A 24,382-nucleotide genomic window follows, 5' to 3' on the forward strand; every position below is an offset into this window, starting at 1 on the left:
CATTATTAGACTTTTTGTACCTCTGGCTATCAAAAACTGTGTGTCTTGCAGTTGGATTCTACTGTCAGATCATTGTTACTGTACTGATAGTAACTTTCCTAGTTTTAAATCAAAAATTATGATTTTTATATATGAAATTAACCAGTAAAGTTAATTATATGTATGTAAAAATAAGAGTTCTTTAGCATCATAAAGTCTATGTATCGTGGTATGTGTCCATGGAATAAAGTCTACTTCATTAATAAGTGCATCATGCATCAATATAAAGACAGTGTTAAAAAAGATGTCATAGATGAGAAAATTTCTTTTAGAGTTATGTCATGTTGCATCGTATTATGTCTTTGGTCAATAGCTCCTATTTCCTTATTTCCTGTTCATAAAGAATGTAGCTACATGAAGAAAAGTCAAATATAGTTTCTTGACTTGATTAAGCAAAATGACTACAGAGGTGTTGGATGGAATTTGAAAAACCCTTGAGTTTTCAAAGAAGACAGGGAGAGCATGAAGAAATGAAAATAAAATTGAACAACAACAGTGATTGATAACAGTGATTGAGCTCAAAATTTTTATTCAATTAAAAGTTAAGCTAAGAGCCTCAAGGGATAAACAATTTAAAGAGAAAAAGAAAAAAGCCTGTAGCCTTTCTTGGATGGAAAGTCCAAAGTTTAGGCATTGTTAAGGGAAAAAAGGAGAAAGTTTGTAATTTATTTCTCCAATTGATATTAAATAGATAAGGGACTCCTATGGAATTCTTAATCAAAGACAAGATAATATAATAAATAGATTGTTGCAAGTATTAAAAAGGTAGTATGAATATTAGATAATTTTATTCTGAAAAAGATAAGATGAGAATAAAGTGGGAGCATTTGTTGAAATAAAGCTAGGCATCACACTTATAATTTATTCTTTGAATGTATGGTGTTTATTATAAAAAGATGTAACAGTAGGTAGGCATTCTACACTATATGTAAATACAGATCCAGTTGATAGTAGTTCTTTCATTAACATCCATGCTGTGGTCTCCAGATGGAAAAGCAGCAGCTCTTCCAGCTTGTATCAATACCATCTGTATGGCCTGCTAAATTATTTCCCATTGATACTGAACACTGCAACAAAGGGTTTACCTGTGTTTACCCTTTTAAAAAAATTCCCAGCTTAATTTTTGTTGTATTGTTTAGAGAGTTAACCTGGGGGCAAGAATTCACTTTTTCCTGTTCTTTATAAGCTGGTCTAGGAATCTGAAGTTGAAGACAAGGTAAGATGGTCTAAATAAATCAGTAAATAATTCTTGTCTCACTACATGTTTCTTGAACTGCTTCTGTCATGATCAAGGTATGCCATCAGTGATGGACTGTCACAATTAAGATGGGCCAAGTAGAATCGGATCAACTACTGTCCCAATTTATGCAGACATGGGATTTAAAACTACACTGTCCACGAAGCAGGCAGTTTCACATCAGAAGATCATAAAATCATGAGTGATAGATCATGATCTCTGAGCTATATCCAACAAAGAAATAAAGGTCCTTACTTTTCTATACTTATTTGACATTTATTTCACCTTTATTACTTATAAGTAACTCTAGGCAGTGAACACACATAATACTCCTTCCTCTCCTTATTTTCCCCACAGCAACAAACCTGCGAGATAGGTTGTACGAACAGCTGACTTTCAATCCAAAGGCAAAATCAGAAGTCACAATTTCCTGGTTTCTAGACCACTACCTCATTACCTCAAACTGGCTCTTTGCTACTAAGAGCCTCACATAGTACTAATTCTGCTGATAATTACATGGACTATGTATAGAATTGAAATGTGATAGAACATTACATGCAGGGTAGATAATTATCTCCAGTAATTGCAATGTACTTTCTTGAGCACAAAGGCAAGGTCTGAGAAAGATAATAATACCAGAATATTGGTCAATTGTGGGATCCTTCCAGTTCTGATGATGAACACTGTTCTAGTGGGCAATGAATTGTCTGCAAGAAAACAATCAACTCAGGAGAGCACTAAAGATCCCAAAAGCAGAATGGAACACACTGCTCGAAAAAGTAAAGGGAACACTTAAACAACACGATATAACTCCAAGTAAATCAAACTTCTGTGAAATCAAACTGTCCATGTAGGAAGCAACACTGATTGACAGTAAATTTCACATGCTGTTGTACAGAACCAAGTATTCAATGAGAATATTTCAATCATTCATATCTAGGATGTGTTACTTGAGTGTTCCCTTTATTTTTTTTGAGCAGTATATAAGGCTATCAGGCCTTTGGCAAAATGTTCCCTGTCCAGGGTCCTGAAGAAAAGTCTGCAGTTCCAGTACTATGCCCATATGTCCCATATTATAAACCATTAGTTCCAGGGGTGAAATGCTCCCAGTTCACTCGTGTCTGTCAGTCATTGGAGAACCGGTCACAAAGGGAGCATGAGGCTCCATCCACCCAGAATACTTTGTGCCTAGTTAAAAATGAAAATTATACATTCAACTCAAATTGCCTGATAGCAGAAGAAACCATTAGTCTACCATTCTATGCTGATCACTGCAGTCTTCTGGGGCTGATTTCCATTTTTTTTAAGAATGTGAGCTAAACCCATACTATGTAAAATATTTAATTTTGAATCCCTACTTCTCTTTCCTGGCTGTTGCATGATAAAGCTTCCTGTGTCACAGGAAAAATAGAGCCATCTAGCTGGCATTGAACAATAGGACTGCTGATTTCAATGGAAGATAAATCAAAGTTATGAAATTAGAGTTGCACAGTAGAATGGAACAGTGGGATAAGCATGGGAATTGGTAGTCAGTGTTCATTTTGGATGAATATTACCTTGAAGTGGAGAAATGAATTAGGTTCATTTTGCCTGTCTTCATTCAGTATATTGCACCATGACCAATTTCTGGGCACTAATTGTTACATTTTGACATTTCAATATATATATATATATATATTCTGATTTAGATTTCATGAAGTTCTTGAAAATCTCTATGTAGTGTGCTTTCCAAGAAAACTTCATAGTGTGCTTTCCAAGAAAACTACTACAACCCCACATTTGTGTATCCCATGATGTGTTTATCTAGTACAGTTTATGACAGTGCCTGCCAATTGACTTTAAAATATGTTCCAGAAGCAAAAGACCAAGTGTTGACTTTAAGAGCAACATTTCATTTGAAATGGATTAAAAAGTAACAATGAATCCATATTATTCTTAATTTGTATTGCAGCTGCCATGCAGAGTATTTTGGCACTTTATAGTGTGCTTTCCAAGAAAATTACAACAACCCCACATTTGTGTATCCCATGATGTGTTTATGTAGTACAGTTGATGACAATGCCTGCCAATTGACTTTAAAATGTGTTCTAGAATTCACAACTGAAATCCTTCTTCATTCTCATTCCCATTTTTAGAAAGCAGTTTCCTCCCATACTCTGGCACACTAAACACTCACCTGGAACATGACTGGCATCTGATGAAGCAGTTTCATGGGGAGCAGGAAAAGGGAGGAAGAAAAGAAAGAGAGAAAGAAAGAGAAAACATATTAAAAACTCACATGCATACACACCAGCGGCTTAGCTTCTTTGCATGGAAATCAATTACATGCAAAACCAGATATTTGCTTTTAAAAAATCATCAATCCTCAGCCATCTGCCCATCATGCAAGGGAAAAGGTTTGGATCCTCTCTCCCCTGTGCATGTAGAAGTTAATCAGATGCCCTATCTGTCTGGAGAGAGAAAGAAGCCCCAGAATCAGATAGATCCAACACAGAGACCTGCAAGAATATTGGTTAGAATATTCTGTGGTATTAATTTCACAAATAGATTTTAAAAGGAAAAAGAGATTGTCCTCACAGCACAACAGTTCTATTTTCATAAATTCAAGAACATATAAGTAATATTGGAGAAAAGGGCAAATTGTCTCCCCTTCTGAAAGGCTTTGTGTGAATTTATGACCAATTATTGGTTTCCCAGATTCTAGCAAACAAACGAAAAGAAAACCAAAACTACTATTGTAGTTCTTTATGCCCAGTTTCCTGTGACCATCCTTCATTGCAGACATTGCAGAAATTTTACTGAAATTTTCTGTGTACTCCCTTTCCGATTATTAAATGTAAAAACACATATTTTGCATTAAGAAGCACATCTTTCTCTCATGGCATTTCTTTTAATAGAAACAGTAAGTAAGCAAACCAAGGTGAATAAATTCATTATTTCCTATCATCTGAATCCTAAATAAATTGTTTTGTATGCCTACATCCTTTATTCTTACCCCCTGAATTGCCACACAATTTCTGAAAAAGCAGAAACACAGTAATCTTACAAACTGAACCAACTAGTCATTCATCTAATCTTCTTTGATTACAATAGAATATGCCACGTTTTTTGTCATTAAAAGCTAGCACCTTTTTAAAAATTAGTAGTTAAATATGAATTCACTTTCGGAGAGTTATGAATACCATCCATAAATATCACTGAATTACCCATCATACAAGACAGACAATAGTGAACTTTCAACAGAATTAAATGATTCTTCTATCTTACTTGGGAAGGGGTTTGGTAGATTAGTTTACTAGATCATCTTCTGGAGGATACTGTGAATGTTCTCTTCAGGAATCCTGTTTTAGCCCTGACTGTCCAAGAAAATCAATGATCTTTTTCTTTTCTTTTTCTTCATTTTTTTAAACAATGCAATTCCTGGGGAGATAGGAAGATTCGATCTGAGTACATGATGCTAAAAGATAAGATTTAACTCTTATCATGTTCTCAATCTAAATCCCCTCTCAAATGTCTATTTGCTGCATAGGAAGGAACGCACAAATGGCTATAAGGAGCTATTTCTGTTTAAATAATAAACTTTCCTTTCTTTGTCACATTGTTTGTGGTTTCTATTTTAAACTCATTTTCCTACTGCCCAGATGGCAAATTCAGATACATGTGCTTAGGTAGCAAAGAGTGCAACAGCTTGCAGTTTTGATGTTAAAATTATTAGGTACGTTTGCAATGTTGCTTGTACAAAATATGTTACTATACTTTTACAGTACAGTACTATACACTAATGGTGCAATTTTAGATATGCATGCACAACTTTACATATGGTAGTCTTATTTTTTTTTAAATGTACAAAAATAACCAAAACCAGAACTCTTCATATTAAAAGAGAGAGTGTAAACATTAGCTCTTCAGAAACTAATTCATTAAGGGTGGTTGCATTTTTCAGTTACTTGTATTGTTCTCTATATTTACTTAGCAATAACACTTAGATTTATATACTGCTTTACATCCCTCTCTAAGTGGTTTACAGAGTCAGCATATCACTCCCCAACAATCTGAGTCCTCATTTTAACCCATCTTGGAAGGATAGAAGGCTGAGTCAACCTTGAGCCTGGTGAGATTTGAACTGGTGAACTACAGCCAGCAGTCAGCAGAAGCAGCTTGCAGTACTCCACTCTAACCACTGCGTCACCAAGGCTCTTACTTGATTTAGAGTTTTTAAAAAACCACTCTTACTTGATATAGAGTTTTAGAAAGCCATAGTTTTAAAACAAAAACTACATTGAAGTTCAAGTACTTTTGGTATAGAACTTGCAACCTCCCCAACTCTTTTTTGCAGTGTTCAAAGCCTCCATAATGTCACTGAATTTTAGCCTCTCTATCACAGTTAAGCAACTGGACACTGATTAAACAAAGGAAAATCTGACAAAGACCTCTAAACATGGAAAATCATTGCCCAGTCCAAACATTTAACATAGCCCAATCTATGTCTTTGCTGCCCTTTTTTTCTTCCTTCCCCCCAAATTAAATTTCTAGCTAGTAAAAAGCAGTGTCTTAAATTAAATTTATTCAAGGTGATTTCTGGAATTATATATGAGATATCTATATCATTTAATTCAAAATGCTGGTGTCACCACTAGTATAAAGAGATTAGAGAACACCACTAGTATAAAGAGATTAATGCAACTTTGAATCAGTTAAAAGACTGCTACTTTAAAACCATGAGCCCCTGCTAGCAGTCTTGTAACTAAAAATAAAATAGAGCAAAATTCAAAGAATGTAAATAGTCTGTAACCAAATAATGTCTTTGAACTGATTATTTTATAGCAACAATAGAGCAACAATATTAGAGGGAATAGTGTCAGTAGCTATGGAGTTTTACTTTAAAGACAGTTAATTTTAAAAAGATTCTGTTTGAAAAATACAGTGACTGCGGTACAGGAAAAGTACTTCACTCTTTCTAGAACTCTCTGAACATAATTTTTAATAAATCTTTCAGTATTAGCTCCCTAGCCTAATATGGCCACTTGCCACAGTCATCCCTATCTCCAAAAAAGGAGATCCCAGCAACATTGAAAATTACAGACCTATCTCCTCATGTTGTGTCACCTGCAAAGTCATGGAATCAATCATAAACCAATTCATTACACTCCACCTTGAAGCTAATAACCTTCTTTCCAACAAACTATTTGGTTTCAAAAAAAAAAATCCTTTAATCTACAACTCTTACACTGCAAAAACATTTGGACCACTCAACTTGACCAGGGTAATTCAATTGATGCAATCTATATCAACTTTTGCAAAGCCTTTGACTCAATTGTTCATGACAAACTTCTTCTGAAATTTAAATCCTATGGCATCTCTGCACTATTACAAGATTGGCTAACAGCATTCCTATCTAGCAGAAAAACAAGTGGTCAAAATAGCATGTACCACATCTCATCCTGCTCCTGTCAAGGCAGTGTTTTAGGACCAACTCTTTTCATACTATACATAAATGATCTTTGTGATCACATCTCTAGCAACTGCATTCTCTTTCCGGTGATGTTAAACTATTTAATACCTCCAACAATACTGCTACCCTTCAAATAGACCTTGGCCACATAGCCAAATAGTCAAAAATCTGTCAACTTCAAATCTCAACCACTAAATGCTCCGTCTTACACATTGGAAAAAAGAACCCAAATACTAAATATAAACTTGGAGGAATTGAACTTATTGTTGACCCTCACTCTGTCAAAGAACTTGGGGAACTCATATCCAATGACCTGAGTCCTAGAGCCCACTGCAACAACATTGCCAAAAAGGCTTTAAGAGTTGTTAACCTAATCCTTTGCAGCTTCTTCTCTGGTAATATTGAACTGCTAACAAGAGCTTACAAAACATTTGTCAGACCAATCCTAGAATACAGCTCACCTGTATGGAACCCACATTGCATATCTGACATCAATACAATTGAAAGAGTCCAGAAATATTTCCCAAGAAGAGTCCTTCCCTCCTCTTCTCACAACAAATACCTTACTCCCCAGACTTGAAATTCTTTGATTAGACAATTTAGAACTCCGACGTGTCCATTCCGACTTAACTATAGTTCATAAAATTATATACCAAACTGTCCTACCTGTTAGCAAATTCTTCACCTTCAACCGCAACAATACACAAGGAAGTAATATATTTAAACTAAATGTCAACTGCTCCAAACACGACTGCAAAAAATACGACTTCAGCAATAATCAACACCTGTAATGTACTACCTGACTCTGTGGTTTCTACTCCTAACCCCAAAACCTCTCCCCCTTTCTAAGAAGTCTGTAAGAGGTGTGCATAAGTGCACCATCGTGCCTACCATCCCTGTCATACTGTTCTATTGTCTTCTATCATTACTTTTTATCATTACATATCTAATGTTTTATTTGAACAAATTACTATCCTATAATTGTTTTACAAATATATATAAATAAATAAATAAATAAATAAATAAACTATTCTGCCAAGTAGATTTTTACAAACAGAGAAAGAGAGCTCAACCCAAGTGTGAGCTCAACCTACCCTGTTATTTCTCCACTAGAAATCCTCGTCTTATAAGGCTGCTTTTTTTTTTTGCAAACTCCTTGCATTAGAGAAGCCCTCTTCAGTATACTTAGCCCCTTAAAACCCAAAGCTATTTACGCTCAAGCTAGCTTGGATATCAGCCCACCCAATTTTTCTTTTCAGTGATGCAAAAGTTGGAATGTATACAAATGCAAGGGTTCGCAAGCATTTCTTCAAGGCAAAGGTTATCCTCTTTATCTAGCTTAGTGCTCTTCAAAAACAGCATGAGAAGTCACTTGACAACAAAATGCCTAATTTCTTTTGTCCAAGACACAAGAGCCCATTCACTAAGGTTTTGTGGAGTTCAGAGCTGCAAGCCAAGGTTGTTTGCTTTTGCTCTTTGATGCTAATAGCAGAACAGAAGTAAGGATCAGCGGGCTGACTGCCTTTGTCAGATACTGTACAAACTACTTGGATAAAATAGAAAGGGAAATAGTGAAGATCAACGGAGATGAAAAGGAAGAGATGATATTGTAGCTCAGATCCCTGTCACGCCTGTGGTATGAAATGTCTGCGGCTTTTAATTTTATATGTTTCATGTGAATTTTGTCAGATGAATAGTGATTCACTGTCATTCAGGGAGAAAAAAAGATGGAAAGCTTTTGTTCAGCCAGGTACAAACTGTGCAGGACAGGGTAAAGCTATGTTGGGCATCAGTCCTCCTAACACAAAAGAAAATGTACAGTTCTTCAATGTCCTTTCCTAAAGAATAGTATACATATTTATCTGCAGTATATTTAAGCCATTATTCATACTGGTTAATGAAGCAGACAATCCCACAGTCCATGTTTCTGAACAGACGTCAGATGGGAATAATCCCAGAATGAAAAGGAGCTACTGAATTAATACTGAAAGGCTTTCTCTCCAGTTACTGGGCCACTTGATCCTTTTAGTGATACCATCCTTGGTGGGGGGGTGGGGATCAGATTCCTTACTCCCTTTGTGAATTTCAATGGGAAATATTTTGAAATTAGAAGCATTAAGGGGAAGGATAACAAGGAACATGGAGCAAAGAGGTTCTTCTAGAAACTGTCACATTTACACACATTCAGCTGCTAGTTAACAAACTCTCACAAATTTTCAACTCACATTTCCAATTCCTATCCTCTTCCTTCTGTTTCTCTGCACATACTTTAGAGAGCTCCCTCTAGCCAAATTGTGCATTATGCATCTCACGAGAATGTGTTCGTTCTTATTCGGACATAAATTGCATTGTGCCATAATGTGTTTTATTTGGTTTCGACTCTGAGTCCAGATACCCTGTTTCCCTGAAAATAAGACAGCGTCTTAATATTAATTTTTGCTCCCAAAGATGTGCTGCGTCTTATTTTTAGGGGATGATTCATTTTTTTTTCAATGAAGAAGAATTCACATTTATTGCTGAACAAAAAAAAAAGAACATTTATTATATACTGTACAGTAGTTGTCATCACAAACCAGCATAACCAGACATACTGTGAATCCTATCAAGAATTTCTTACTACTACCATACCATTATATACTACTACTGTGTTGGATGTGTTTTAAATCTGATTGATACAGCGTTTGGGGATGCAATTTATGGACAGCAGTGTTATATATGTTCTGTTCGGGAACGCTGTGAAACAAAACGTCTCCTGCGTCTTACTTTCGGGGAATGCCTTATATTAGGTAATTCTACGAAATCTCTCCTATGTCTTACTTTCGAGGGTGACTTATTTTCAGGGAAACAGGGTACTACAAATTTAAAACCACGGAGTGTAGCTTTGTTTGTATTGTATAAACCTAGCCACCTGGGATTGACAAAACTGTCTCAGCCCAAAAAACTATTGTAAGAAACTGAAAAGTTGTACGAGGGTACCTATGAAGATACAAGGCTTACTTGTCCCCTTTTATGCAAATTCACACATTAAACATTTTAGTTTATTTATTTTAAAAAAAATTAATTAAAATTAAGTGTTCTATAATTGTATAATTCTTAGGAAAAGTAAGAATTTTTATTTCCAACTTAGATTCTTTTTTAATAATTCTATTTAATTTTTTTCATTTTTAACTGACTACCGCCTATAATAAAATGCTCTCTATCATATTTCCAGGATTGTTATATTATTTATCTATTTTTGCAATTACTAGAATTACAGAACATGTATGAAGCATTTTATACCAAGGATCTCTTTAAAAATAACATATGGCAAATTTTATTGAGTTTTTCCACAATTCCTGTATTAAAATTCTGCATACTATTGTCATATAATTGTTACTTGTTCTGTCACATATCTAATTTCTCTCTCTCTGTCTCTGTCACTCTCTCTCTCCCTCCATTGCGTGTGTGTATATAAAAATATCTCTCTCTATCCACCCATCCATCTGTCCATCCATCCATTCTTATAGCTAATCTTGGTTCTATATTAGCATTTTATGTTCTGTCATGTCTTTCTTTCTGTCAAATTGTTTTTCATTTTCATGGCAATCTGTAATTAGATAATTCTTCTCATATCTTTCTATACCTCCATCACTGAACCCACATTTAAGATGACCTCCTACCAAGAAATAAAACTTTATGCAAAGTCTTTGATGTTGAAGATATGCATATTCAACTCAGACTACTTACCTAATTCATTGCTAGCATACAGTATATATCCGTGATGGCAAATCTATGGCAGGCATGCCACAGGTGACATGCAGAGTAGAGCCCTCTCTGGCGCATGCGAGCTGTCACCTAGCTCAGCTCCACTGTACATGTGCACATGCTTCCCACTGGCCATATGGTTTTTATATGTCTGCTGTGCATGCGCAGAAGGTGGGACATATGTAAGAAAGCCTCCGGAGCCTGGGGAGGCAAAAAATAGGCCTCCTGGAAGTTCCAGAAGTTCAAAAATGGACCAGTTTCTAGCCTTCAAGGGGCCTCTGTAGCCCAGGGGAGGCCATTTTAGTCATCCAGATGCTCGAGGAAAGCCTTTGGAGCCTGGTGAGGGTGAAAAACGGGCCTCCCAAAAGTTTCAAATTGTTGTTTCACAGACCAAAAACAAATAAAATTTATTGAAAACCCCCCCCAAAATCTTTAAGATGTATGGCCGTGGTGGCAAACCTATGGCACATGTGCCATGCAGAGCCCTTTCTGTGCCAACTGTTCATATGATTTCTGGCACACGCATACTCACCAACCAGCTGGTCTTTGGGTTTCTGGCGCTCCAGAACATGCAAGCACATGGGGAAAGGTTCATCATCACTGCTGTATGGACTTCAATTCCCAGAATTCCCAGCCAGCGTGCAGATCTAGATGATTGATCATGCTAAATGTTCCTGTCCAATTCACCCAGAAGGATGCAAATTAAGAGTGAGAGAATCTGCCTTTGAATAAGTCAGGAAGCTTTAAAAAAAATTACACTGCTCTTTAAATTAAGCATTTAGAACTTTGGCAAAAGTAATGTGATGGAAAAGCAAAGGCAGGAAGTGAACCCAGTTTCCATACTGCCGGGAAAAAAAGATAATACTGTTAACAGTGTAATCCCTCGAAAAGGAGTGATTAGGGCTTCACCACAAGCCTTTATTGGACCAGTGGAAATGCTATGCTCCCATATATTCCAATAGGTATCCAACTGTTTTTCAGTACATGACTATTTGAGATTAAAGAATATTTAAATAAAATATCTTTGTATTGACAAAGGTGTAATTTGGGAAAGAAAGAAAAAGATTCAGGAAACTAAGGGTGCTGGGAAGCTGGTTAATCTTTCTGGAAACTCAGTGCGATATCATTGGACAATAGGTATACCCAACAATGCTTTGCCTGAGCCAAGGATATTAGGAGCCAAATATTACTTATTTACTAGTGTCTCCATAAGTGGTTGCTCAAAAAATCAGTACTGGCATGAGCATCAAGAGTCTTTAAATGATACAGAGGAGAGGACCTTTGTGATTAACTGCATTGCATATTAAGGTCTTTCACTTCATAAGCTACTAAAGATAAGTTATAATATTTAGACCACAGCACTTTTTTATACAGAGAATAAACGGTCAAATCTTCATAGCACTTTCCTGGTGAAAGTTTCATTGACTTGTGCTGATGGAATACTCAGAAGCACACTGTGAATTATTAAAATGAAGGATCTTATGTTCTATGATTGTTTCCTTTTCTGAACCAAGAAAAACATAAATTACAGTTCCTTACGTGTAACTAAGTTTTAACAAAAGACACATGCTTCAGTTTCTAGCACTGAGTCAAGGTGGTTGGATCAATAAAAATCACAATAAGCAGAGCCAGGCACAGTAATCTTCAGTGCTTCTGGACATTCTAGAAAGAGACATGTGCGTGTGTTTGCGTGTGTGTTTGTAAAATAAAACAAATATGCATTTGGCCCATGCAATGGCTGATAAAAGGGCCTTTTTTGATCAAACCAGGACAAACTGGGGCCAGATGCAGAAGTTCAAGCAGAACCCAACGTAACATTGTTCTGCTTCTAACACAGAAATTAAAAAATGATCTTATTACTGGCAAGATCCATAGGCCACTCTGAGGTTCCAAAATGCATTGTAATATTAAGAAGCTCATTATGGTGTTCTACAGCCTTGCATCAGGAACATAAGGCATATGTGAAGTATATACCAGAATCCTACACACTAGGTACAATTGTTTGGTTTTCTAAGCAATGCCTTATTCTGACCCAAACTACAGTAAATCTCTGCCATACAAAAGCAAATCCTGCCAGTCACAATCACAAAGCTTTTTTCACCGCTGGCTTGGATTGTTCTGACAGTTTTGCCATTTTATCACATCATCCTGTCATCACTTTTTTTTTCTGTGCCTTAGAACAGCTTCTCACTTTTTAGCATGAGGATTTGGGGTCAAGATGTAACAAGGAGCATTGCAATCAAAGGACACCCTTTCCTTATCTAAACAACACAGAAAGATTCAGAACTTTGCTTGAAGTCACAACAGATATCCTAGAGCAGTGATGGTGAACATGTGGCACGCGGAGCCATATCTGAGGGCACGCGAGGCACTGTCCTGTGTCAGCTCCAGTGCACATGTGCATGCAGTCCAGCTGATTTTCGGCCTTCTTTTTGGCCGTTTTCACTTTTCTCAAAGTTCAAGAAAGCCTCCTGAATCCTGTGGAGAGTGAAAAACAGCCCACATGGCCACTGGAAGTCTGGAGGCTTCAGTGAGGCCCCTGTGCATGCGTGGGAGGCAGCATGGGTTTGTGTGCATGCGCGGGGGAGAACATTACATTATGGATGGGGCCAAGTGCCTGCACACTATCATAACCATGTGCACCCTTTTGGTACCTGAGCTGAAAAAGGTTCATCGCTGTCCTAGAGTCAAGCAGACCAAATTATCAAGGGTATAAGATATTGACAAAATTGAACGGGTCCAAAGGCGGGTTACAAGAATGGTGGGAGGTCTTAAGCATAAAACATATCAGGAAAGACTTAATGAACTCAATCTGTTTAGTCTGGAGGACCGAAGGAACATTTAAATATGTTAAAGGGTTAAATAAGGTTCAGGAGGGAAGTGTTTTTAATAGGAAAGTGAACACAAGAACAAGGGGGACACAATCTGAAGTTAGTTGGGGGAAAGATCAGAAGCAACGTGAGAAAATATTATTTTACTGAAAGAGTAGTAGATCCTTGGAAAAAACTTCCAGCAGACATGGTTGGTAAATCCACAGTAACTGAATTTAAACATGCCTGGGATAAACATATATCCATTGTAAGATAAAATACAGGAAATAGTATAAGGGCAGACTAGATGGACCATGAGGTCTTTTTCTGCCGTCAGTCTTCTATGTTTCTATGGATAAATGTGGTTATTGTTCTTCTGATATGCACTCTGCTTTACTAGTCAAAGAACTTCTGTCTCCAACTACAGCAGCAACTACAAGAAACGTGTGCAAACTATTTCATGTCCAAAGCACCTTACCCTGTTTATTCTTTGCCATCACTAGCAGGAATGTTGTCCCAACTCTCCTATCTTTTTCTTTTTTTTTTTTTTTCAATTTTTTTATTATTTTTCATAAAACAAACATACAGACGTACAAACATTAAACATAAAATGGGGATGTATTTCCCCGCTTCTTTTGAAAGTATACATTCAAATAGAGAAAAGAATACATAATCAAACATTTGTTGAATGTTAAAAAGTCTAGTAAAAAATTTTCAAATCTTAAATGCAATATTAGTACAGTATAAGTAAAAATGCTTAATATGTTATTTAAGTGTAATATATTCATCTAATCAAACATTCAAACTAATCTCAATTACTAAGCATACATAAAACAAAATTTTTAATATATCGCTTGTGAGTAAACAACTATGTCAAAATCATCAACAAATACATCTAATATTGTTATTACCTAAATAAAAACAGATCTATCTCTTATTTTTTCTTATCTAACCATTTATATATGTTGTTCCATGTTTCATAAAATTTTGTATCTTCTTGATCGTTTAATCGTCTTGTCATCATATCCATTTCAGCGCAATCTAATATTTTAGCTATAACTTCTTCTTTCTTGGGGATTTCCTCCCCCTTCCAGTTTTGCGCGTATATTATTCTAGCCGCAGTTAATATGTGTATAATTAAGTAAAGAGTTTCCTTCTTGTAAGTCTGATTAGTAATTCCTAATAAGTAAAATTCCGGGGTGTTATCTATGTCATATTTTAATATTTCTTTTAATATCTTCTCAATCATCTTCCAATAAGTTTTAGCTTTGCTACATGTCCACCATTGATGGTAATAAGTTCCTATATCTTTCTTGCATTTCCAACACAGTGGGGATGTTTTAGGAAACATTTTTGCTATCCTGTTAGGTGGAAGGTGCCATCTATAAAACATTTTAATTTGGTTTTCTTTTAATGAAACTGACTTGGTCATTTTCCAATTATTAATCCAGACTTTTTCCCAAGTATCTATATCTATTTCCTTGCCTATATTTCTGCACCATCTTATCATGGTATCTTTTAGAGTCAACTCTATATTTTTGTGAGCGATAAGAAATTTATATATTTTCCCTATCATTTTTACTGAATTATTAATAATTAAATGACTTAGCAAATTCTTACTTTTATTAAAAGTATAAAGAGTTATATCCTTCTGGTATCTGGATCGAATCTGGGCATAATGCCACCAATCTATTATTATCCCTTCTTCTTGTAGTTTATTCCTAAGCTTTAGCTTCATCTGATCATTTAATAATTCTTTATATCTATAAAATATTTTCGTGTCTTTTATAGATTTTGGATGTGTTATTGCTTCTAGGGGGGCTATCCATTCTGGAACATTTAAGAAGTGATTTTTCTTTATGTCCTTCCAAACCTCTAGTAAATACTTCCTTAATGTGTGTCTTTTAAAATATGAGTGATTTTTTTCCTTGTCATACCATATAAATGCATGCCAACCCAGCATAAGATCATGTCCTTCTAAATTTAATATTCTTTTATTCTCTAAGGTTATCCAATCTTTAATCCATGTTAAGGCGGCGGCCTGATAATATAATTTCCAGTTTGGAAGACCAAATCCTCCTCTTTCTTTAATGTCTTCCAAACAGTTTATTTTTATCCTTGCTTTTTTCCCTTGCCATATAAATTTTTTAACTAAGTTTGTCAAAGTTTTAAAGAAAGTTCCCCCTGGGTTTATTGGAATTACCTGAAAGAGAAATAAAACCTTAGGCAAAATATTCATCTTGATTGTGGCAATTCTTCCTAAAAATGATATTTTCAGGTTGTTCCATGTTTCTAAATCTTTTTTAATTTCTGATAATAATTTTATATAATTATCATTTTTTAAAGTTATTGTTTTCGCTGTTAAATTTATTCCTAAATATTTTACTTTCTTTACGGTTTTTATTCCAGAAATATTTTCTAATTTAGTTTCTTGTATTTTATTCATATTTTTGGTTAAGAAAGAAGTTTTACTTTTATTTATCTTTAAACCTGCTACCTTTCCGAATTGTTCAATAGTTTGCAATAAAGAAGGGACAGTTGTTATCGGTTCTTCAATTATAAACGTTAAGTCATCTGCAAAAGCTTGGAGTTTGTAAGTTTCGTCTCCTATAGTTAAACCTTTTATTTCGGAATCCGCTCTTATTTTAATTAATAAAGTTTCAAGTGTCATAATAAATAACAATGGTGATATAGGACATCCTTGACGAACTCCCTTGTTTATATCAAGTGCTTGTAATTGGTTATTATTTAATATTATTTTAGTCGTTTGTTTTGAGTATATAGTATCTATTAAATTAACAAATTTTGAGCCAAATCTCATTTTGTTTAATTGCATTTTTATAAATGTCCAGTTAACGTTGTCAAAGGCCTTTTGAGCATCTAAGAACATTAAGGATGCTGTCTTATCTGGATGTTGTTCATAGTATTCTAATGTATTTATTACTGTTCTTAGGTTATTTTTAATTTGTCGCCCTGGTAGAAATCCATTTTGGTCTTGATGTATTATTCCATTTATAATTCTTTTAAGTCTATCTGCATAAATGGCAATAAATATTTTATAATCTACATTTAATAAAGATATGGGTCTATAATTTTTGATTTTTAGTGGGTCAGTGCCGGATTTGTGTATTAAAGTTGTCAGCGATTCTGACCAAGATTTCGGAATTTTGCCCTCAAGTCTACATGAATTAAAAATTTCTAACATATAGTTTCTTACTATTTCATTGTCTATCTTATACCATTCTGCCGGTATAGCATCCGGACCAGTGGCCTTATTGTTTTTCTGTTTTTTAATTATAGTTAGGAGTTCTTCCATTGTTATTGGACCATCCAACATAGTCTGTTGATCTTCTGTTATTTGTGGTAATTTTGAAGCCTGTAAGTAATTAAAAACCTCATCTTCACTAACATTGTCTTTGGCATAAAGATCTTTATAAAAGTTATAAACAATGTCCGCCTTTCCTTCTGTATCATATTTTATTGTACCATCTTTGTCTTCTAATTTTTTTATCAATTTGGATTGACTCTGCTTTCTAAGTTTATATGCTAACCATCTGCCTGGTTTATTTGCATGTTCAAAATAATGTTGTTTTGCTCTTTTAATTTTTTCAGTTATTTGATTTTGTTCTATAATTCTAATTTTATGTTTAATTACATTTATTTCTGTTTTAAAGTCTCTGTTCTTGGTGTGTTGCTGCGATGCAAATTCCAATTGTTTTAATTCATTTATTAGTTGTACGTACTGTAATTTATTTTCCTTATTGTATTTTGCTGTGTAAGATATTGTTAACCCTCTTATATAAGCTTTGAGTGTATCCCATATATTCTGTGGAGTGGTGTCTGGGGTTTTGTTAATCTCAAGAAATATTTTTAATTCCTTTTCGATCCAATCTTTATATTTCTTATCATTTAGTATAATTCTATTCATCCGCCAAATATTCTGTTTGTTGTTCCTTCTTATATAGACCACTATTGGGTTGTGGTCAGCCCATGTATTAACATCTATCTCTACTTCCCTTATTTCTTCTGCAACCATTTTTGATGTCCATACCATGTCTATTCTTGTCCAGATTTTGTGGGGATTAGAATAAAACGTAAATTGTCTTTTATGGGGGTGTCTTTCCCTCCATATATCATTTAGCAATAATTCTGTTTTCATTTTTTGGAAAGTACTAGGTAGTAGATTTCTTTTTGTTTTTTTCCTTTTATTATGGCTCCCTCCCCCTGAATGGTCTAATTGCCTATTCACAATAGCATTAAAATCACCTATTATTAATACATTCTCAATAGCTAAGTCTATTATTATTTGATGTAAATTTTTATAAAATATCATTTGGTCTTCATTGGGAGCATAAATAGAAACAACCACTATAGGTCTAGGTTCAATATCAACTTGTACAATCAATATTCTACCATCATTATCCTTATATATCTGTTTGGAATTTATAGAATTCTCTACATACATCACCACACCTCTTTTTTTTTGATCTGCTAATGCAGCATACATTTTTCCAATTTTGGGATTCAACAATAATTTTTGGTTATCTTTTTTGATATGTACTTCTTGTAATATTGCAATTTGAGCATTTTGATTTCTGATTTTAGAGAAGATTTGTTTCCTTTTCCTTGGTTCATTAAGTCCGTTAACGTTTACCGAAAAGATCTTTAGATCTTTAGTTGTTGTCATTTAGTGGGTTTTTTGGTTTCTCGCTGAGGCTGAACTCTTCTTATAGCACCTTGGTCCTGCTCTATTGCTAGAGCTGTGGCCCCCAATAGTTCTTCTTGTTGGATTGCTAGTATCTCCCCTGATTGCTGTTGTGCTGGTTGTTGATGAGCCTCTTGTTGTTTATCTGAAAAGTCCATGTGGCTGATGCCACTATTTTCAAAGAAATACCTAGCTTGTTCTACATTTTCCAGCTTGTATCTTGTAGAACGCCATGTCAGAGAAAGACCTTGTGGGATTAACCAACGATAGGTTATATTTTCTTTGATCAAAATTCTGGTAAGAAACTGGTAATCTCTTCTGCTCTCTCTGACACTTCTTGGAACTTGTTTTAATATTTTTATTTCCACTCCTTGATGTTGGAGTTTGGAGTTTCTTGCCCAATGGAGTATGTCATCTCGCAAAGTTTTCCTGGTGAATTTGATATGAATCTCTCTTGGAAGATTGTGGCGACGGATGTAACTATTCGAAGTCCTGTAAACTTCATCGATTTCTTTCACTAGCGCAGCAGGATCCTCCTGGAGTATACCTCCAATCGTTTCCGCCATAGTCATTTTTAAATCTTCATCTTTTTCCTCTTTCATATTCTGAAATCGTAGTCCATACGAAGCACGTTGCATCTCCAGCTGAATAATTGATTCATCATGTCTTCTGTGTCTTGCATCAGCTCTCCCTTCGAGATAATCAATTCTTTTTGCGTTTTTGTCAGATTTCTCTTCAACCTTTTTCACTCGATCATCACTTTCTTGTAGTGTTTGTTGGATCTCCTTTATCTGGTCTTTCACCTCGCCCATATCAGCTTTCAGTTGGGCCATCTCCTTTTTAAATTCTGCCAAGTCTGCTTTTATGGCTTCCCTTTGTTGTGTTGCATCCTCTTTTATAACCTCTCTTTGTTGGGTGGCATTCTCTAGAGATTTAAAGATAGAGTCCTGCATATTGTTTAAAGTTTCTTGTAATGTTGCAAAGTTGGGCTGCGTTGTTTTGTCTTTTTCTTTATCCTTGGAAGACATGGCTGAGGCCTGGTGTGTCGGGGAAGGACGTGGGGACACTTGTGGAGAAGAGATTGTTGCAGTAGGTTGTTTTTTGACTGTTTTAACAACGGTTGAATAAGTTGACATTATCAATTTTGAATCCGCTGTTTAAAATTTGAGTTAATTTAAATCAATCTAAATTTATATATAGTGAAAAGGAGAAAATTTCTATAAATTCCAAATCTATTCAATCTATTTTATTAGCGGTTACGCTTAAATTATAACTATTCAATTATCAAGAAAGTTCAAAATTCAAAATCCAATATATATTGTTATTAATTATTTTAAAAATTTAAATTGTCTTTAAAAATTTAAAGATATAATACCTCAGGAAACTAATATAAAACTTTTAGGAATAAAAAACCAGTAAAAGTTAAAAATAAATGGTCTAATAAAAAGACAAAATAAATGACAGCAAAGAAAGAGTAATAACTATTTTAAAAAGGGAAAGTTTGGAAAAGTACAAAGAAAAAAAGAAGAGAAAAAAGATTTAATAAGGCAGCAAGAAGAGGGAGAAAAAGGGAGAGAAAAAAAAGGAAATGGGGAGTATTTCAATTCAAATAATTAAAATAGAGCAGGAAACCAAGGTTTGCTAACAATGCATAGTCTTCAATTCAAACTTCTTTCAAAAATAGAAATAAAAAGAAGGAAAATCAGAAGGAGAACAAAGAAAGAGTTAATTAATCAAAAAGAAAACACAATATGTATAGTTATGTTCTTCTTATAAATCAGGAGATTATATTAGATGAATAAAGAGTGTGAATCCCAATGTCAGAAAATACAATTGTACTTAATCCCAATTGCAGGTCTCATGAAAAAAAAAAAAAAGTCAAATTAATAATTTTCTTGTAGTTAAAATGGAGTCTATGTTCTTTTCCAAATTCAAGACAAAGGCAAAAAAAAATAGATCCCAAGATGGAGTCAGGTTAGAAGTCAGAAGTTCATATGATCAGGCAGATGTGAAAAGGTTCTCAGAAGAAAAAATAATCCCAAGGAAAAAAAGCAATCAGCAAGTAATCCAAAGTAGTTCAAAGACAGTCAGCAAGTAATCCAAGTAGGTTAATCCAAAGGTAAATATTCCAAAGGAAAGGTATCAGTTCCTTCTATTTCCCATTTATTTTCAAGTTGTTATATAATGATATTATGTTGCAAAGACAACAGGATGAGAGAAAAAAAAATAAGGCAACAAAGTTATATTCCTCCGCAGTTAAGATGTCAGCCCAGAACACAATGTTTTAACAGACTATAAAAAAGAAATTTTAGTCATCTTTACTAACTTCTTTTAAGCATTGAAATCTTCTAAATAGCCATTTCCAGTTCAAAATCTTTTATTGAAGCATAGAGTAAGAAAAAATATTTTATAGATTCCAAAATTCAAATACAGGATGGAAACAATGAAGATGAGAGAATTTAGTCTCGGCTGTTATTTGCGGATGAGACTCAGAAAAAAAAAAACTTTCACTTTCGCCTCGTTAAAAAAAAAACTTTCCCTTAAGGCTTGCGAACGATCAAATCTTCAGATTTTGGTCTTGAAACAAAGAGGAAATTTTTTACCTTGAGTCCTTTATCGGATGTATTCTTTTTCAGTTAGATAAATGTAGAACTTTCAATTTAAAGCTTTTTCTCAGCTTCCCGCTGGGTGAGGGGAGAAAGCGCTGGCCGGTCCTCTCAGACGAAGAGGATCGGTTCTCCCGTCTTCGGAGCTGCGGGGCGAACCGCTGCCTCTGGAGTCTCAGCGATGGCTCCTCGGGCAGAGGGGAGCCCCCTGTTCTGGGATCGGGCCATCCGAGCCCGATCCGATCGCGAATGCGACCTTCGAAGGGGGTAGAAGGGATCGCTTGGCAGAGCCCTGCCAAGGATGTCCCGCCGCGATCACCACCAAACCGGAAGCCCTCAACTCTCCTATCTTTTTCTAAGGGCCTAAAGATGGGGCTGGGCCAGTGGACTTGGGATGCCGGTGGGGGATCAACACAACGGAGGTGGTTGATTGAGTAATAACAGATCCCGCCTCCCTCCCACTCCACCTTCCTCCATGTGTTTCTGGTTTTAATGTTTGTTTTTAACTTTTTATGTTTTAGATTTTATATAACTGAAAGCTGCCAAAGTTGCCCTATGATAAAATGGGTAGCCAATAAATGTTATAAATAATAGACCTAATGCAGCATTTTAGCTCTTTCTGATAATCGGAGAGTGGTGTAACATTCACATTCTCTGGCTCTTTTTTCACTCATTTTTTAAAAATTGAAATCCAGCAATTGGAGAATGAATTAAAATTCATTGGTGAGTTAATCAACACAGGTATTTCATCCACTGCTTCAAATTCTATCGTCTTCAAAATTGCTTTTGAAGCACAGATGGAAGCAAAAAGTTATTTTCTCTATGAGGAGGAAGGTCTATGAGTCTACAGAGAGGGGCGGCATACAAATCTAATGAATAAATAAAATAAATAAATAAATAAGGTCAGTGAAGAAACTACTGATAACTCCAAAGAGGTAACTAATGCCTTGTATGGCTTTTTCTTCTGAACCCGGTGATCTGTTTATAAAATGCCCAATCCACTGGCCACAATCTCCATGTAATTGCTCCTAGCATAAATTCAGAAGCCATAGAATTGGTGCACCTTCAGAATCTTTTTGTGTATGTACACTTTTATGTACATTGAGAGCATATGTACCAATGACAAATTCCTTGTGTGTCTGATCACATTTGGCCAATAAAGAATTCTATTCTATTCTAAATTATTCTATTCTATTCTGAAAAAATATACCTTCTACACAGAAGATAACGTGGATACAGATCTAGCTAATTTTTTTCCTGTAATGCTATAATGACACTTTTGCCCACTGTCTTGGGATCATTCTTTTCATAACAAGATTGAATAAAGTAGTCCGCAATACTCAATACACAATACAATTTCCAGAGGCAACAGAAACTATCACAGATTCTTTTGTCATGAGGGCTCGGGTATGAAAATCCAATACTGAAGGGAATTCTTGAGAAAAAAATATACTTGTAGCATTCAACGATTTTGCAGAAATGAATATATGGCTTATTTTTATTTGCAAACATACAGAATTTTATACAATCAGACACAGCTCTGAGGGAGAAAGACACACACACACATACATACATACACACACTTTATTTCTCTGAGAGGGAAGAAGTAATAATTTTGGGTTACAATTCCTAAAAGCTGGTTCAGTACACATTACTGTCAACATGTATTAGAATACGAAGGATGTCAGAAGGATTTCCATTCACAGCTCTGAAAATGCCCACATTTCTGGAAACACTGAATTACATTACAAATTTAGTATTTTTTTCAAACGCTTGTGTTTTTCCCTCCTTTATAGTCAGCTGTTTGTTTGCCTTCAGTGGTGTCATCAAGCCACTAAAATATCACAGGCTCGGTTTTAATGTCATCTTTTTCATCAAGAAGCTTTTGACTGTGAGAATATACAAAATGATCCAGTCAAGAAGAAGCAATAACATTTAAAGAACGTTAGGATGCCAAATAAAGCTTTAAAGTGTATTCCAGCTTTTCTTGTTTGTTTGTCTGTTTTAGAAAGGCTATTTTTTACCACAGTGAAATTAGGGAACTGGAGATTGTATGGCAAATCTCTACTGATATGAAACTGCAAACATTGCAGCATTAAATCTTTATTGAAAATATTTTTCCCCAGATCATGGCTCTGCAATAATCAACATTTAGTAAGAATCTCTTAGCAATCAGCAAATGGACAAATCAAAGAAAACACATTTTTAGAAATAAAGGAGGAACAGCAAGCTGTTGTTAACACCAAAATGAGACACCAGCCGTATTCCGTCCTGAGGGAACACATAGTGAAACATCTAACTTCATGGAAATATTTCAGTTTGCTATTTTTGGAAAAAATATGAATTTGTCAGAATTAATCAAGCAAGAATTTTCCCCAGCTGTCCCTTACCAAAGGGGAGGGGAGGCTCAGCTGAATAAATTCAAAGTAATCTTTCACTATGTCAGGGATTAAAATTTCCTTCTTAAAAATGTCAATTTAATTATTTTTATTTGGTATAATCACCCCATTCACACATACTCAAATTCTTTGGGTAAACAAGTCAGTTGCTTGTTTAAGCAACCAGTTTTCACAGTGACAAAATGCAGAAAAAAATAACAAATAATAGGAAAAGAAAAGGAATAAGAAAATATATGTTTATTTCTTCACTCCTGCATGTCAAAAATGACTCAAAATATTCATCAAAACTGTTTTGGGAGATAAAAAATACTTTTTGGAAGGTGAGATAGAAATAAATAAAGTATTTATACAAAAATGTAACAATAAATGCCACTCATTTAAAATTTAAAAGCAACTTAGAAATAAGGAGAAATTTCCTGACAGAACAACTTGTCTCCAGAAGTTCTGCATGCTCCAATACTGGAAGTTTTTAAGATGTTGGATAACCATTTGTCTGAAGTGGTGTAGGGTTTCTTGCCTAAGCAGGGGGTTGGACTAGAAGACCTCCAAGGTCCCATCCAATTCTGTTATTCTATTCTATTCCATTCAGTGTGATGGTGCAAATCATTCAAATGCAGTTCTGAGCTGCGTCACTAGACATTTAACATCATGATCAAGAGAATTCATTATTTCTCTTTTTTGTATTTGTCAGACCACATCTATAGTACAGATTTCATTTTCAAACGCATTTCAAGAACAGTGACAAACTGGAATATTTCCAAAGGAAAGTAACCAAACTGACAAAGGCCCTAGAATGAAAATAAGGAATATCTTGTAGTAATATATACAACTTGGCTGAAGAAAACGGCTATGGGGAGATATGGTATTTGTCTAAAAGTAGCTGAAGAGCTGTCATAAAGACAGCAAAATTGTTCAGTTTTTGCAAAAGTGGCGACAAAATGGGTAGAAGTGACTAAGAAATCTATTTTAGCTAAACAGGAAAAATATCAATAGTAAGATTTGTTCAAAAATAGAACAGCTTGTTTCTGGAAGTGGTAGACTCTCCTTCATTGGAGGTATGTAAGCAAATGGCCATCTGTTGAGGATCCTATCATAATGAAGTCTTCTTTGGACATGAGGTTGGACTACATGATCTTCAAAACCTCTTCCATTCTATTATTATAAAATTTGAGGGACCATCAAATGGGGGTAAATTAACAGATATATTTCCTCTCTGTTGAAGAACTGTGAATGGGAAAAATGGGATAACTAAACATTTCCCTAATACAATTTGGAAACCCGTCTTATCAATATGTCAGCAAATGGCAAAATACAAATATTAAATTGCACTTTAGAAAACCTTCTAAATCACAATCTCCATAACCAACACTTAAGTGGAATCACAGTTGTT

General features: G+C 35.0%; 1 protein-coding gene across 1 annotated transcript in view; it reads right to left on the reverse strand.

Moving 5' to 3' along the window:
• NRXN3 (neurexin 3) overlaps positions 1–24,382 on the reverse strand; it is a 1,550,407-nt gene that overhangs the window by 1,440,259 nt on the left and 85,766 nt on the right. The window contains exon 3 of the mRNA XM_070753995.1: positions 3,453–3,470. Coding sequence (XP_070610096.1) covers positions 3,453–3,470 — 18 coding nt within the window. The remainder of the gene's footprint in view (positions 1–3,452; positions 3,471–24,382) is intronic.

The sequence above is a fragment of the Erythrolamprus reginae genome, chromosome 1 (genome assembly GCF_031021105.1).
Source record: "Erythrolamprus reginae isolate rEryReg1 chromosome 1, rEryReg1.hap1, whole genome shotgun sequence".
NCBI classification, from domain to species: domain Eukaryota; kingdom Metazoa; phylum Chordata; class Lepidosauria; order Squamata; family Dipsadidae; genus Erythrolamprus; species Erythrolamprus reginae.